At 47.2% G+C, this 17,311-nt stretch overlaps 1 protein-coding gene across 4 annotated transcripts in view; it reads right to left on the bottom strand.

Annotated features, from left to right (window-relative positions):
- Window positions 1–9,815: 9,815 nt before the first annotated feature.
- LOC119182883 (pleckstrin homology domain-containing family G member 5) overlaps window positions 9,816–17,311 on the bottom strand; it is a 759,199-nt gene continuing 751,703 nt past the window's right edge. For all 4 annotated transcript variants that reach the window (XM_075889871.1, XM_075889872.1, XM_075889873.1 and 1 more), the window contains one exon: window positions 9,816–15,815. In XM_075889871.1, the coding sequence (XP_075745986.1) occupies window positions 15,806–15,815 (10 nt within the window). In that variant the 3' untranslated portion in view covers window positions 9,816–15,805. The remainder of the gene's footprint in view (window positions 15,816–17,311) is intronic.

The raw sequence follows: 17,311 nt of genomic DNA, 5'->3' as shown, positions 1-17,311 counted from the left end.
GGGAAGCACGTCGTCGAACCGATATACGTTGGAAAGCCCACGGGCACCGACGACGTTCCATGGTACGGAAAGCGAAGACGTTGAGGACTGGTTGGCGGACTTCGAGCGTGTAGCAAACTTGAATCAGTGGGACAACGCGGCGAAACTGGGTCGTGTCTACTTCTATCTCGAAGACGGGGCTCGCACGTGGTATCAAAATCGGGAGGAGCAGCTGAAGACGTGGCCCGAATTCTGTTGTAGACTTCTGCAGACATATGCCAGCGCTGACCGCCAAGAAAGAGCTGAACGAGCTATTCTTGCCCGCGTCCAGTCGCCAAACGAAACTGTGACCGCGTACGTCGAAGACATGACGCGTCTCTTCCGACGGGCAGATTCAAGAATGACGGAGGACAAGAAGTTGCGTCACTTGATGCGTGGTGTCAAGGACCAGCTTTTCGCCGGCCTCGTGCGAAGCCCTCCGAAGACGGTCGCGGAGTTCTTGTCTGAAGCCGTGACAATGGAAAAAATGCTACAGCAGCGATCGAACCAATACGACAGGAGAGTCAGTGGCATGTCCACTGCTGACATTTTCGCCGCCGCTGGGACCAGCAATGACTCCTTACGTGAACTCATCCGTAATATCGTACGTGAAGAGTTGCAAAAGGCTGGTGTAACACCTCATCCTACGGTTAGCTCTATTGCAACTGTCATCAAAGATGAGCTGCACCAGGCCCTCCGAGACACCTTGCCTCCTGATACAGCTGCGTCAGCTCCTGCTGAATACCACCGTAAGACAACCTACGCGGAAGCCTTGAAACGCCCTGCTGCATCGCCGCCATTGTTCGTTCATCCTGTCCTTGCAGTTTCACTCGAGTCAGCGGAGCACATACCATACTACGAAGGCACGTACACGCCACCGCCCCTGCCCTTTGTCCGTGGTGCTTCTGTTGCCCATCGTTCGGTGCAACCGGTCAAGTACATCGACGATCGGCACTCGTATCCTCGGAAGTCTGATGTCTGGCGCACACCCGATCACCGGCCTCTATGCTTTCACTGCGGAGAAGCTGATCACTTGTACCGCCAGTGTCCTTATCGCCGTCTTGGGCTTCGCGGCTTCTCTGCGTACTCGCCGCCCCCCCGTTACGGTCAGAGACCACGCGACATCCAAAACTACCTCTCCCAGCAGCATGCACCACCGTCTGCCGCGCGCCAGTCACGCTCGCCATCACCGAGGCGATTTTCATCAATGCCCCAGCGGTATTCTACCGCACGATCTCCCAGCCCCCGCCGGGAAAACTAGCCGAAGCGACCTCTGGGGGTGGGGTCGCTGAACGTCGAAGCGCTGAAGACCTCCTATTGACGCAGAATCGTACAGAAACTGGTCCGACATCACCTGCTGCTGCAAAGGATAGCCGGCTTTCACTCGACATAGCAGTAACAATTGATGGTTGTGTAGTTAATGCGTTAGTGGACACCGGCGCAGACTATTCCATACTGAGCGGGAAACTGACAACGCAGCTGAAGAAAGTAATCACGCCGTGGCATAACTTGCAGATTCGGACATCTGGTGGCCATGTCGTAACTCCACTGGGCGCCTGCACAACTAGAGTACAGATTCAAGGGTACACATTCGTAGCAAGCTGTCTTGTTTTACGTGAACGCTCCCGTGACGTCATTCTGGGAGTTGATTTTCTACAGGAAAATGGAGCTATCATTTATCTGCAAGGGCGCCGCGTCACGTTCTCAGCCCAGTGAGCAATCAACGTGCAGGATGACGGAATGCGTGTCGACGTACTCCGTATTTCTGAACAGAGCGTGACGCTTCCTCCCCGAGCCAGTGTTCTAGTCGACGTAACATGCTGTGGTTTGAACGATGGCGATATGGTGGCCGAGACAAATTTAGAACACCTCCTGCAGCAAGGCATATGTGTAGCGAGAAGTGTAATACGCGTTCGCGACGGCCGATCTGAATTGCTCGTTACCAACTTTAGCAACGAGCATCGACACCTTTTCCGTGGCACTTCGATAGCGTTTGCCCACGAAGTAGCAAACGTAACCAACTGTCTCACGTCAGAAATAGTGGATAAGGCAGACACATCAATGAGCAACATTGACATCAATCCTGATCTGTCTACCGATAACCAGACTGCGCTGCGAGCGCTCTTGTTCGAGTACAGGTCTTGCTTCGCAAGTTGCTCAAGGATCCGCCAGACGTCCATCACTCAACACAGGATCATCACATACGAGGACGCACGCCCAATACACCAGCACCCCTACCGCGTGTCGGCTAAAGAACGTGAAGCGATACGTACGCAAGTTCGCGAGATGCTTGACGATGGCGTTATCGAACCATCCAAGAGCCCGTGGTCATCTCCAGTCGTGCTTGTCAAAAAGAAGGACGGGTCGCTACGCTTCTGCGTCGATTACCGAAAGCTTAACAACGTGACCAAAAAGGATGTGTACCCGCTACCGCGTATCGACGATTCGCTGGATAGACTTCGTCGTGCCCATTATTTCACTTCTCTCGATCTCAAAAGCGGGTACTGGCAAATCGAGGTAGATCAGCGAGACCGCGAAAAGACAGCCTTCGTGACTCCGGACGGCCTATACCAATTTCGAGTACTCCATTTCGGCTTGTGTTCAGCGCCGGCAACTTTCCAGCGAATGATGGACACTGTCCTCACAGGGCTCAAGTGGCAGACTTGTCTTGTCTACCTTGATGATGTGGTGGTCTTCTCTGCCACGTTCGAGCAGCACCTACAGCGCCTGCGCAGCGTGCTGGAGGCTATCCGATCGGCGGACCTCACTCTAAAGCCACAGAAGTGCCACTTTGGCTATGAAGAACTGAAATTTCTTGGACATGTAGTTAGCGCTGAAGGAGTCCGGCCCGATCCAGACAAGCTTGCCGCTGTTGCCGAATTACCAGCTCCTGTCGATAAGAAAGCCGTCCAGCGCTTCCTTGGTTTGTGCGCCTACTATCGGCGGTTCATTCATGGCTTTTCACAGATAGCATAACCTCTAACTCGTCTCACAAGGGACGACACGCCGTTTGTCTGGGAAAACGAGCAACAAGCAGCTTTTGATGAACTGCGACAGCGCATGCAATCAGCACCCGTTCTCGCTCATTTCGACGATGATGCTGACACGGAGGTCCATGCTGACGCTAGTAACGTTGGGCTTGGTGCAGTGCTCGTTCAGCGTCAAGACGACATAGAAAGGGTGATAGCCTACGCCAGCCGCTCTCTATCCCGTGCCGAGGCGAATTATTCCACTACGGAGAAAGAGTGCCTCGCAGTCGTGTGGGCAATCACCAAATTTCGCCCGTACCTTTATGGTCGTCCCTTCAAGGTAGTGGCGGACCACCATGCCCTCTGCTGGTTGGCAAGCCTGCGCGACCCTTCAGGACGGCTAGCACGGTGGAGCTTGCGGCTGCAGGAATTTGACGTCACCATCGTCCATAAGTCCGGCCGTAAGCATGAAGACGCTGACACACTGTCACGCGCACCCCTTCATGTCGTCAGTCAAGAAGCAGAGGAAGACGAAGGCTTCCTGGGCGCCATTAGCTCATCAGACTTGAGTAAACTGCAGCGGGATGACGCAGAGATTCGTCCGATCATCGATCATTTAGAGGGCCAGGGCACAATCATACCACGTCATTTATCCCGCTCGTTGCCGTCGTTCTGCCTTCGAGATGGTGTGCTGTACAAGAAGAACGCTCGTTCGAACAACCGTACCTACCTCCTGGTGGTTCCTCGAGACATGCGAGACGACGTCCTCTTCGCTTGCCATGACGAACCCACATCCGGTCATCTGGGCTACTCACGGACACTTGCCAGAGTGAGCGAGAGGTACTATTGGCCAGGACTTTCGGCAAGCGTCAAGAAGTACGTCAAGAGCTGTCGGGAATGTCAGCGCCGAAAGCAGCATCTGTTAAGCCAGCTGGTTTGCTTCAGCCCATTGAAGCACCCTGCACGCCGTTCGACCAAGTCGGCATGGACATTCTCGGGCCATTTCCCCTATCTGCGGACAGCAACAAATGGGTGATCGTCGCGACCGACTATTTGACACGCTACGCTGAGACGCAGGCGATCCCACGAGCCACGGCTTCTGAGGTAGCACAATTTTTCATGCGCCACATCGTGTTACGACACGATGCCCCTTCCAGTATAATAATGGACAGAGGGACGGCATTCACGGCACAGCTTATGGACGAGGTTTTCAAACTGAGCAACACCAGACACCGAAAGACAACTGCGTACCACCCGCAAACCAACGGACTTACCGAGCGACTGAATAAGACCATCGCAGACATGATCTCAATGTACATCGACGTACAGCACAAAACATGGGACCGCATCTTACCTTACGTGACCTTCGCGTATAATACCGCCGTGCAAGAGACCACGCGATTCACGCCATTTCGGCTTCTCTACGGCCGCGAAGTGCAGACCATGCTGGACTCTATGCTACCGTGTCAAGACGTAGACGAGTTGGCAACTGACGCCGATGAATTCGCAGAGCGTGCTGAGGAAGCCCGGCAGCTCGCGCGACTACACATCGGCCAGCAACAGCAGGCAAACGCACGGCGCTATAACAGCCGCCACAGTGAAGTATTTTACAACCCCGGAGACCAAGTTTGGGTGTGGACACCCGTCCGCCGCCGTGGCCTTAGTGAAAAGTTACTGAGCCGGTACTTTGGCCCTTATAAAGTGTTACGTCGCGTCAGTGACGTGAACTACGAAGTGGTTCCGGACTGAACATCGCAGGCACGGAGTAGGACACGACCGAGGTCGGATGTCGTTCATGTGTTGCGCATGAAACAATTTATTGCGCGTTGTTCATAACTTTTTTCTTGCCGTACACTGTTTTTTGTGTTATTTATTTATTTTTGTGAACTTGCTTCTTCGTTCACTGATTTTTCCTATATTGGCACGCTCGTTAATTTCTATTTTTACTTTATCCGAATTTCCAATTTCTTTTTTTCCACGTGCCTATGTCGTAACATCGTGGTGGTGCTATGTACTTTTTTTTCCCCCTTTTGGGACTTTTTTTTTCTTTTCGAAAGGGGGGATAATGCCAACCACACGTAGTGGGTCGACTGCAAGAGCGGCTCTACCATCTGGAGGAAAGAAAGAAGATTTGCGTGTCTCTTCTCGGCTCGAGAGCCAGCCACGACTGACGCATCGTCCTAGAGCTAGCTACCCGGTCGTTCAATATATTCCCCAGTACTTGTGACTCATCGTGACACTATGAACAACACGCAGATGGTCTTGTCTCAACGAGTGGTGGGACGCTGATGTTAACTTGTGCCCACTACTGGTTGAAGGTACTGTTGCTTCCATCTCGTCTACTCGAGTCAAGCATAGCGTCATGCCAAGCGAAAGCCAGGTAAAGACGCCCGTGACTGAATTCCGAACGCGCAATTCAGTGCCTAGATATACGGTGTGACTGAAGTGAACGGTCGTGCAACCCGAGCGTCGGCCTTGCGAGGCGAGAGAGGTAAATCCCCTAGAACTTTAGAGAAAGTGGGAGGGGAGTGACAGTTGGCACGAGACGCGAGCATGTGCAGAGGTGGTGGGGACGGCACCGACGCCGAAGCGCGACATCGATTGGATTCGATTGAATAAACTTTTATTTGGTCCTCCAAAACACAGATCACTGTGTTGCGGGCAGCTCCCACGTGGGGACTGAGATGCCAAGCTCCTCAGCCGCCTCGCGGGCTTGGTGGACAGCCCAGAGCTGATCTGCCAAGGACGAGCTGCGGAGTGCCGCCTCCCATCTGGCAGAGGTGATGTTCGATAAATGAGCTAATTTGGTACACTGCCAGAGCATATGTTCTAATGAAGCTATTTCCCCACAATGTGGACAAAGATTACTTGGGTATATGTCAGGGTACATGATGTGTAACATTTTCGAAGTAGGGTACATCCACGTTTGCAAAAGCCTTAATGTAAGTGCTTGGGGCCGAGTTAGATTTTTGTGAGGTGGAGGGAAAATCCGTCTAGACAGGTAGAAATGTTTAGTGAGCTCGTTATATGTTGAAAGAATTTCCCGGTTATCCCCTTCACCAGTAGAACGCATCCCCGGGGAGGCACGGTAGGAGAGAGGTCTCGCGCCGCCTCGTGTGCTGCTTCATTGAGATTGGGAAGGGAATCGTTGATTTGCCCAAGGTGAGCTGGGAACCAACTCAGAAGATGATGCGTTATGTTCTTGCCTTGCAGTATTCTCAGTGTTTGTTCAGAGACCGTCCCCTTGGCGAACGCCCGTAGTGCTGCCATGGAATCACTGTAGACGACTTCAATGTTATCCATCTTGAGTGCTAAGGCGATGGCCACCTGTTCCGCAATGATTGGGTCTTTCGTCCTCGCCGTCACTGAGTTGACAACATGGCCAGCCCCATCGACCACCACTGCCACAAACGCTTTCCCCGCGACATCGAGTGACTAAGAAATACTCCGCATTAAAAAAAAAAAAGTCCAGGATACGGCAAAGATCAACGACTCAGCCCGCAGAAACAACTATGGCATGCTTGAGCTGCCTCGAGTGGATGGTGCACCACTATCTCTCAAAAGAAAATGAAGAGAAAAGAAGGTGGGCCGTAGTGACATCACCTTTCAATGAATGGTAAGAAAAGCACAAAAAAAGACTATGGCCTCACGAAACGCTCACTAAATGTAAAAAAAAATTAACTGAAATCTGTAATGACAGCTTGGTTCCTGCTGAATTCGAAAAACGATGTTCTCAAAAGTGAAGGAAAACAGCACTGTTAGGCAAAGAACGAAAGCTCTGGCCTCACGTACGGTCTCTTGAGATGATCAGCGAACGCGGTGACGTCATCCTCGGTACACTGTATTATCTCCAACAGCGACACTGCTGAAGCGAGGCGATGCGGGATACGGTTGTTAACGTACAGCGCTCGGCTGTTGTCGTTATTTGCGATATCATGATCCGATTGCAGAACTTTCACTTCCGATATACTTACTTGAGCCTTCGTCACAAAAAGTTGCAGTAGTTCGAATCAGTAAGCGGTGGTAACCTTCTGTCTGAGTACAGCAAAGCTCCGCCAACTCTGCCAAAGGAACCGAGGATGGCGTAGGTTTCAACGCCCCCACTTTCGACGATCTCTGGTGGCCTGAGCAAGACGAACTTTTCTCTCGCGTATTCTAAAGCTTCTGCAGTAACAACTGCGCAAAAAATTACTACTCTGACGACAGCAATGCAAGTCCTTGAAGCTACTGTAGAATTCTGAAACCTTTTCGGCGTCCCCTTAAACCACTTCGACATTCTCAATCGATTTGCCCCTTCCCTTCCCCTAACATCCGAAGGCCTCTGCCCCTGACACGGTGTTTCATACATCCGTGATCAGGCGACGAAGACGTCACGATGACGCTATGAAATGACGGCTGTAACGTAGCTTGACTACACACGCGTCGATGGCGACACTTTGGCGAGTCCAGTGATGGAAGCGACATTTTGCTTTTTGGAGCATATTCTGGAACATAAAAAATGGTGCTTTGGAGCAGGTTCAAGTATTTCCGTGCAGAAAAAAAAAATGCGGTTTGCTATTGCTGTTTTCGGAACAGGTACATGTTCCTAACGACTGATGAAGTCTAAAAAAAAAACACTTGAGTATCTAATAAATATTTTTATTTGTTAATAAACATGCCCTATGCTAGTATGCAGCTAGTATACAAGCAGTATAGTTGGCCGCGGGAGGGGTGCCAGGAGAGTTCGGACTTTTCTGGTGTTCAGGCTGAGGAGGACAACCCTTGCGAGTGTCCCGCTTGAGATTTAGCTTTAGCACGTGATATAATTGAGTTAACAGTTAAGCGTAGCAATATCAATCTTTTGTGTCTTTTACTGCGTATATATGCCTCTGTTAGATGCCCCTCAGCTGTGTGAACTATTGAAATAAAAAAAAGGTGTTAAAAAAAGAGAAACCGAATAGAAAACTATGCAATAGCTCGAGCTCGTACTCCACGCTCGTTCTGTAAAATTTTGTTTCAAAGCATGATTTAATTCCTTCATAAATAAAAGTACAACCCATACTGAGATTACGAATTAGACACCATGGCCTGATGTGTGTCACCCCTTGATATTTTTCTGGATTTACGTCATTCAGTAGCACACAAGGATGAAAGTGCATACAGCTTGCTTTTGGTTTCGCTTAGGCTCACGCGAAGGTCCCTTGGTTCAAATTCATTCTTTTTGGTTGGCCAACATCCTTTCCGAGCAGGTTTCGAGTAGTTACTAGCAAATATCACACTTCGGAGCAGCATAGAGCACCATTTCTCTTTTGGAGTAGTTTGGAGCAATTGGAGCAGCACTTCCATCACTGCGAGCCATGTGACATTTTGCTTCTAGCTTCATTTCATGTTTCTGTGAGGTCGTGTGGCTTTTACGATAAAATGAATAAACTGGTGAACAATAAAATTAATTAAACTGATAAATTCGTAATCAAGCCACCTGCCGAATAACAATTTTTTTTTTACTCACGAGACATGCGAGGCTTTCGCCTAGCGCCAGGATTTTTCTATTGAGAGGGGGGCTTGGTACCCAGGACAACTGAGTTCCTTCAGGGTGGGGGGAAGGCAGGGAGGCGGGAAACAGCCATTGTGTTACAACTATGTTCTCTCTTGGAGGGGGGGCAACACGGGGGGCAGGTGAAAATGTTTTTTTAGGGAGGGAGGGCACTCTAGCCCCCCTTGCCCACCCCTGCTTAAAGAGACACTAAAGTGAAACAATAAAATGAAATAAACCGATAAATTATACTCTGGAAATAGTAGTGTCCTTAATTTTACCGCCTCATGATTATGAATAGACGAGGACATCAATGCCAAATGTTTCTCATTTAAATTTTCCGCCGGAACCTCCATGATGACGTCACAAATTTCGATGTCTTTTTGTATGTTTTGGTCACGTTAACTCAAAAAAATTTTCTGTAGATTCGTATGTCAGGTCTCCGACTTCCACAGAGGACAATATGCTTCATTTTTGCCGATTCGGAACTACGTAGGAACGCCGGGTAAACCTATTATGTCGTCACGAGTGGCACGGGAAGTTCAAGGCGTGGCAAGTGTCTTGCCCAACATGGGACTCGTGTAACAAATGAGACTTTCAGTAACTCCATCTAAGCCGTCTGTACAAACTCGTTTGCTGTCAGGAGTACCGCACGGACTCGTGTAACAAATCAGACTATATGTAACTCCATCTGAGCAATCTGTACAAATTCGTTGATCGTACCATTATCCAAACAAGATGTGGCCCCTATATAAAAACGAAGAGGGGAGGGGGGGGGGGCAAAAGCAGTCTCATACTATAATTGGGGGGGGGGGGGGGCTTTTATAAACCTACACCCTCTCCCTTTGATGTGGAGGTTGGTGCACGGCTATGAAAATAAGCATTATAAATATTCTTTTCATACTTATGATGCTGTTGCGAGCCTCCTCAACCGTCATCTTGCCAAAGATAGTGTGCAAAACCATTATTTGCACTTAATTTCACCATAATCCAAACAGACACTTCGATAGGTTGAAAAGTGCATTGTTCAATACCATGAACAAGTGCAACTCAGTCACGTCAAACATTCATTTTCATATTTGAGCCACACGGTTTCCAGTGTCTTCGCTGAGCAGGCATGCCATTCCAAAACTACATAATGCGAGGTGAAGTTGGTTGTGCGGGAATTGAATGTTAGCACATTTTGGAACCTGTACGTGAAGCTGCTTCGAATGCAGATGCCAAAATGTGCTTTGGATCTGCATCTGTGTAACATTTTTTTTTGCACGGCAGCAGTTCAACAGTAGACGCCACACATGCTACAAATGAACACATGGTTTTAGGCAAAACAGCTTTTATTCGTACATTTTTTTTTGTACTAACAGTTCAACCACGATTACACACGCTCCGAGATCAATGCCCGGTGCGAATCTCAAATTAATACAGGAAAGATCCAGCATCGCACAGGTTTTTGTTTTTATGATTTTGCTTCCAACATACATGTGTAGCACGTATATATACTTACATATATATATGTATACATGTATATCTCCCAAACGTCGACTTCATCACGCTGCTAGAATAGCAATATGGTTGACCTGTTTTAAGACAACCTTATATATATATATATATATATATATATAATATATATATATATAATGAACATATATGTATCTCTCTCTCCTCACACATACCATCTAAACATCATTAATTACACACTGCAATAAATTATGATAAAAAATTATGATTCTCAGGAAAATAAAATATCTATCTATTCTAAGTACGCTGTACACTTGCGCAACCGCAGTCGCAGAAGAAACAAAAAAATTATCTCCCATTTGTTCTTTGAGATGGGAGGACAAACAGACTTGATAACATCATCGCTTATGGACCAAGCGAAGAAACGCCAACAACTTCATATTTATAAGGCTATGTACACACGGGCGCAGCGACCCGCTATTCATACAGCATTCTGAGGATAAAGCAGAGTGCCGATCTCTGGACACACACATGCACACAGGCGGACACAGAAAACGACAATCTCAACAAAAACATGCAGGATTCATTCATTCTTCCAATCGCAGTGAATAGTCCCCTCTCCTTTTGGCTAATATGGCATGCCCACACTCACAGAGGAGACCGTTAATGTGGTCTTTTATCCGATACCTGAGCCATGTTTTCAAGTAGGCTGGAAAAATGCGATGTTAAAAGTTTTGCACACGTGTTCCCCCACCCTCCTCTTCCTCAACTAGCCACCTAAATATTGGTTTTAAACAACTGCTCGCGTCATCAATCTGTTACATGCTTTACGTAAGGTACATCACTGCGGCAAATGAATCAAACTAAAGTCTTGCATCTCTTGTGAATAGGGTGTTTTTTTAGGCATCGTCTCTTTTATCGAGATGTATTGATTGATATGTGGGGTTTGACGTCCCGAAACCCCCATATGATTATGAGAGACGCCGTAGTGGAGGGCTCCGGAAATTTCGACCACCTGGGGTTCTTTAACGTGCACCCAAATCTGAGCACACGGGTCTATAGCGTTTTCAGCTCCACAGAAAATGCAGCCGCCACAGCCGGGATACGATCCCACGACCTGCGGGTCAGCAGCCTTAACCACTAGACCACTGTGGCGGGGCTGTTTTATCAAGAGGCTAGAGTTGCTCGCACACAATTTAGCACTATGCCTTTTGACGATAGGTGCAGAAATTAAATGGAAGATGCATGCGATATCGCGTATCACAAAGCATCTGTACTCAGAAGCACAGTCGTTTAGTCAGCTCGGCAATGTTTTCAATTACAAAAATGTGGGCATGTGGACATTGCTGTCTCAAGCACAGGCTGTGTTCTTTTGCCCAGTCCCAAATCGTGAAGAACTAGCTATACTTTATTTAACTCTACCCTGCGTCAGCGTTTAAGGCGTGAAGTCTACGAATCACTGCAATTAACATACATGTAACCAAAAGAAGTTTACGCCAAACGCGAGGAAGCAATAACTGTGCAACGCTTGCAGAATCTTGCGCGCCAGCTTAGTAAGTGCCATACAATAAGTGTTGGGCTGGCCTTTTCTAGAGGAAGGTCTCTTCATTGTATAGCTACCATCTGCCATAAGTACAACAGCTTCCTACTGGTTTTGCGATCACCATAGATACACTGCGCATGATGGCGTGCACAGATCTGGCAAGTGGCAGTAATGGTGTACCAATGCACTCTAATTATTACGCCCAATACTTTCAGCTATGAAAGAGCAGCTGACATTCCAGATTTACCGGCTCAGCCTGGCGCACACATCAGGCAAGAGTGGCAAGCTAGTTGCAAAGTGTAGCTGGTCAGTAGCGACGCTCATGTCTGCCAGATGTAAGCTGCAACAACATTGTTGCGCTGCCCTGCAGGAGCTCTGCTGCACCTAACTTGAAAGTGGGTTGTTGCCACACCACAATCGCACAGGCAACGAAAAGCAAGAAAAAGTCACAAATGAAGGGGATATGTAAGAACACTGGGGAAGTAGCAAGCACATAATGAAACAAGTCTCGTGACATCCACACTGGCAAGCTCTTCCACGTGGCAAAAAAAAAAGAGTAGATCTGGCCACATAGAGACAATACTGCAGCTACTGGGTGCGTGAACTGGTGCAACAGACGACACGCCCGAACTCCCACGGCATGACAGACACAAGATACCTCCGGAAAAGCATACAGGTTCATGTACATTGGCAGACCCTTGAGTAACACCAGAGAGAAATGGCATTCCGAGGAATAGCCCACATAGGAAAACAGTATTAGACACACACGCTATGTACACCACAATACAACTGAACATTTTTTTACAGCTTCCACACACATCATGCTGATAGCTTCCATCGCACCTGGTGCATGCCTTGACAAAGGTGTCTGCTTGTCTATGGTCTGAAAGGCACGGTGCTCTGCTACGGCTCAGGTAATCATTATGGCATCCATCGGGCTATATTAATAAAAGCGCATCTGCAAAATGGCGTCGGGTGCACAGATTGCACAAACCGATTGGTCCAATGCAGAACTGCTGTGAAGAATGTACTCGCCCAATGCTGCCTGCCCCATTATTCATTGTTTGAGGGTGTTTTAAAATCAGCAAACCAACACTAAAAAAATAACAATGAAGAAAAGAAAGGATGTTCGCTTGGCTATTTTGCACAGTGTGTGCTACTGATGCCTTTGGAATAGGCTGTCAATAGAATGTTACCCAGAAAAAGAGTCAAGCTAAGATCGAATTCGTAAAAGTACAAAAAAGATAGACCCCCTTTATCATTACAAGAAAAGTTGTCCAACTGAGCAGATTAAGCTTGATTTACAAGCAGTGTGAGCAGTGTGCTTCAGACCACAGCCAGCACATCTCTGGAGGACACCGACCTCCGACATATTGCGATAGGGCACTAACAACCCTCAGGTTGAGAAAGCAAGGTGCTCAGTATAGCTATGTCTAAACCAGGTGCCAGTGCATTCTATAAGAGATGCGGTGATAGTGTGCCTGAGTCTACCCAAAGGGAACACTGTGCTTCAGTGTCTTGAGCTATGTGCCGAGAAAAGGGCGCCATGGCAGCAAAAATACGCTTCATCGCGAGGGTGACTCATTAGAAGAGAAACTGTAGTGCAGGCAAAAAGAGGCATAAAGACTGCAAAGTCAAGAATAAAACAGATGAACCTCTTTTAAATGAACTGAAAAAGTTTAGCAGTGCAAATGAATAAGTAATTTAAATGGAAATTTCAATCGCACACGAGACGAGTGGTAGCTCACAATTGGTAAAATGTACTCAGTTCAATCAAGCCATACGTGGCGACCAGGGTTGTAGTATGCCCGACAATTTCTCAGAATTTTTATCAGCAACCGCCAATGCCACATACGAGTGAAAACGAGAAGCAATATATTTACTTTTGCCAGTGGGGCATGTAGAAATGCCTCCCAAAATGACAAAATTCATTTGGACTTCATGCATCAAGTGACAACTGTTACAGCATTGAATGCATTGCATAAAAAAAAAAGAAAACAGTCTCAAACATGTGCAGTCGCAACGAATTGCATACAAAAATAAAAACCGAAAAGCATGGCCAACTGCAGCCCCCCAAAAAAATACAAAGTCAACGCAGCCGCAAGATTAACAGAGTTACTCCACAAGGGCAATGGTGCACACTACGAGCGGCCGACTTCATAGTGACAGTCGGCCGAGAGGAGCGGGGAGGATGAAGATCTCTAATTTGTACACAGTCAAGTGCTTTAAGAACCTTTGTTCATAACAACAACTCCGAGAACCACTACTGGGGACAGGTCACTAAGCTACAGGTCTATGAAAACACTAGATGCTTACAGTGTAAAAGTCACCGTGGCATCGGCATCTATACAATATAGAAAGCTGGCAACAACAGCACAAGCAGTTCCCTGCAAATGCAAAAATCGCTCTTGCAGCCTGCTGCCTAGTGAACATCTACATGCTGTACGACAATTCGCGTTCATCGGAACACGACAAAAACCTGTCTATTGTCAGCGCAGCTATGAATCGTGTCTTGTTTATTTGATGACCTGTATCACAGCTCGTCGGAAAAAGGGAGCAAAAGAGGCAAAAGTGTGTCCTCTTTACTGATACCATTGCAGCTTTACAACATTGTAGGTAAGTCAGTCTTTTCTCAAAGAAATTAACGGTCACCATTATCATGGCCAGTCGAGTTTCTTTACTACCCATGTGGGCAGCATTCGTCCATCGAAAATGCCTTGGAGCACACAATATTTCAGACAGGAAAGCATTCGGCATGCAGCGTTCAGGAGAGCAATGTCAACAAGAATGGCGGTGGCTGCTGGACGATGAAAGTACATTTCAAGAGAGCGCGAAAGACGAGTGCGAAGGAGCACAACAATGCACCTAGTCTCAGAGCTTCAATTTTTGTTTTCGTTTTTCAATTATTACGGTCAAGGCGAAACCGTGGTACAGCTGAGAGTGATTAGACTGCTCGGAGATTGGGAAGCGTAGTCTTAGAGAGTTGTGAACGTGCATTTAGAGCAGTAGTCGATAAATGGCCTAAGGGTCGAAAAAAAAAAGAGAGATGGCAAAAAACAAAGGAAAGCGCTACTACTCCGGACTGTTGGGCACGTAACATATATAATGGTACCTACAAAAAGCATCCGAAACGTGAAACGAGACGACAGAGTGGCAGGCTCTCGAGAGCACAGAGTGGTGCGCAACCAAAGTTCTGTGTAAATTGCACGTCACGTGAGTTTGCTGCATAGAATCTCAGTGTGACGTGTGAAAACGCAAAAAAGCACCTGCCTCGAGCACCATGTATGCTAGATAAGACTCTGGTTTGAGAATGAGAGGATTCAGTAATGCGGCAATCTTTCAAGAGTGACGCAAGCCTTATGCTGTTGCAGCATAGTGCAAGTACCGAGACAGAAGGAAAAACTAAACACTGAGCTTCGAGCGGCGCATGCCCTTCCGACCCTGTCGCAAGCAAATAAATCAAATAAGCTTGAAGAGCAGAAGCTGATTCTCGAAAATTTTAACAAAATGTGCTGAACACGTGCCAAGGAAAGCTTCTGAATTAATTTTAAAAAAATCGTAAAAGCAACACGAAATACTAAAAGTGTTTGGCCTGGCTCACCTGAGAGAGAGTTAAAATTATTTGTGCACTCAGTACATTCGTCGAGAGTAAGAAAGGAGAGACCTGTCGAAACGACTGCAACTACTGCGCAAGTGTTTTGCTTATGGGACTGACCGTCTGCGTAATCTGCTTCTTGGCCATCGTAAGTACGGGAAGCAAAGGAATACACAGGTAGTTAACACCTTATGCATAGTGTTTAGGTATAATGACCAGGTACTTACTACACCAGTGGAACAGCCTTGCTAGCAGACTGCTGCACGCACACACACACAAATGCACAAACACACACATGGCAAAGTGCAAATGGCAACACGAAACAGGGACAGGATCTTGTGTCAGAGTGGTGCCATCGAAACGGCATCATCGCACCAAAAACAGAGAAAGAATCTCGGCTCAAGCCGTTCGAGACACTCTATCGGAAACGAATGTAACAATGTGGTCATCATTCAACTGCGCCGTTGCAGAGTGCTGTCGACACGCCGTGGTAGAGATATGTAGACGAGAACAGCGGTGAGACGCCGTTTCCAGTGGCTGACACCTCGGAGAACGGCGAATGCAAATGCCCTCTCTCGTGGCCGGGGGGGCACAGTTTGTAACTAACAGTGAAGGCTATACAATTGCTGTTTTTCTTTCGCCGAGCCATGAATGATGAGGACCGGTCCCATCTCGTGTCTGTGCAGTCTCTCCCCTGGTGACTAATGACGTCATACCTCACTAGAATAATACAAGCAGACGGGAAAGAAGGACAAGGAGGGGCTTAGAAAAGCAGGCACAGAGTGCACTGTGACGAAAAAGGCAAACAAATGTATGTGTTCATTTCATTTCCTGCCCCTTTGTTTCTCTAAGTATACCTAACTCTTTCTTGCAATTGAGAGATACATTCAAATCTCACTACAATGAAGTTCAATTTTAAATGCAAATAAGTTCATTATACCGTATTTACTCGCATAATAGGCGCACTTTTTTTTCAGAAAATCCGGCTCGAAGTTAGGGGTGCGCCAATTACGCGGGGTAAATTTCGAAAATTTTTTCAATTCGGTTCTCGCGCTTTAAATCTGCACACTTGTCAAGTAAAAGGCGACTTTATCGTTTACCAATTAATTCAGCATAAAACAAACATACCTACGTACCTTTTAATGAACAAGCGAGAGCCGTCAACTGCACACACACACGTAAAATTTATTTACACAAAAGTCGTAGCTGTTCCTCCTTTTCCCTATTTGGAGTCCGAGTCGGAGATCACACATTCATCCTCACCGAGCGGGGATTCGTTTTCGGTGTCCGAATCATCCGCAACCCACAACATGTCATCCTCACTCGCATCCAGTGCGTTCGAGATACCCGTCTTCTTGAAGCTTTTCCTGACGACTTCCTCGCGTACTTCCCCATGGTGGAACCAAAGTTCAATACACGACCACAACATACGCACACCGCTTGCAAAATGGCGTTTCTTTCTTTTTCTCTGATGGTGGTGATGGCGATCGAGCCCCCGGCGTTGTACACGTGACCTCCAAAAAGCGCGGCGATTTGGGGGGTATCAGTAATTGATGGAACAGCCGTTTTTTTTTTTCGCTCACGGACGCTTTTTTTTTTTTCAAGTTTTATTTCGACAAACACGTTGGTTAGGTCGTTACACTTCGAATTTTTTTTATTTGCTCGTCGATTTGCCTTCTTTTTTTCTTCAGGGTACGGGGACCGCGTTCCAACTGTACCGTTGGGGGGTAGAATCGTTTCTGATCACGGCCAAGTTCGGGGTGCGCCTATTATGCGCGGAATTAAAAAAAAATTGAATTTTCCACGACCAAACTAGGGGTGCGCCTATTATGCGAGTGCGCCGATTATGCGAGTAAATACGGTATTCAAAAACTCATCATAAAAGTATATTACTAACACTATATTACAAGGCTATTCTTCCTTTACTTGGTTATAACCAAAATTTTGTTATATCTGGGTTCGTTATATTACGGTTCAAGTGTATGCAGCTTACTCTCAGTAAACGAAACTCTGTTAAACAAAACTGTGTTTAAATGGAACAAGTGCTTTCGACAAGATTGGTTTTCAGCTTGTATTCTGCACCCTGGTTCATCTTGAATTAAACCGAGCTCCTGTTAAATGGAACACTATTTTTTAGTCCCTTCAGGTTACGTTTAATGAGAGTGTGCTGTACAGAGTTAGCATGTTCTGAACCCAACAAAAACCAGGTGCTGCTT

The sequence above is a fragment of the Rhipicephalus microplus genome, chromosome 3 (genome assembly GCF_043290135.1).
Source record: "Rhipicephalus microplus isolate Deutch F79 chromosome 3, USDA_Rmic, whole genome shotgun sequence".
Lineage (NCBI taxonomy): Eukaryota > Metazoa > Arthropoda > Arachnida > Ixodida > Ixodidae > Rhipicephalus > Rhipicephalus microplus.
The sequence above is the reverse complement of the archived record's forward strand: the minus strand, read 5'-3'. Positions and strand labels throughout refer to the sequence as shown.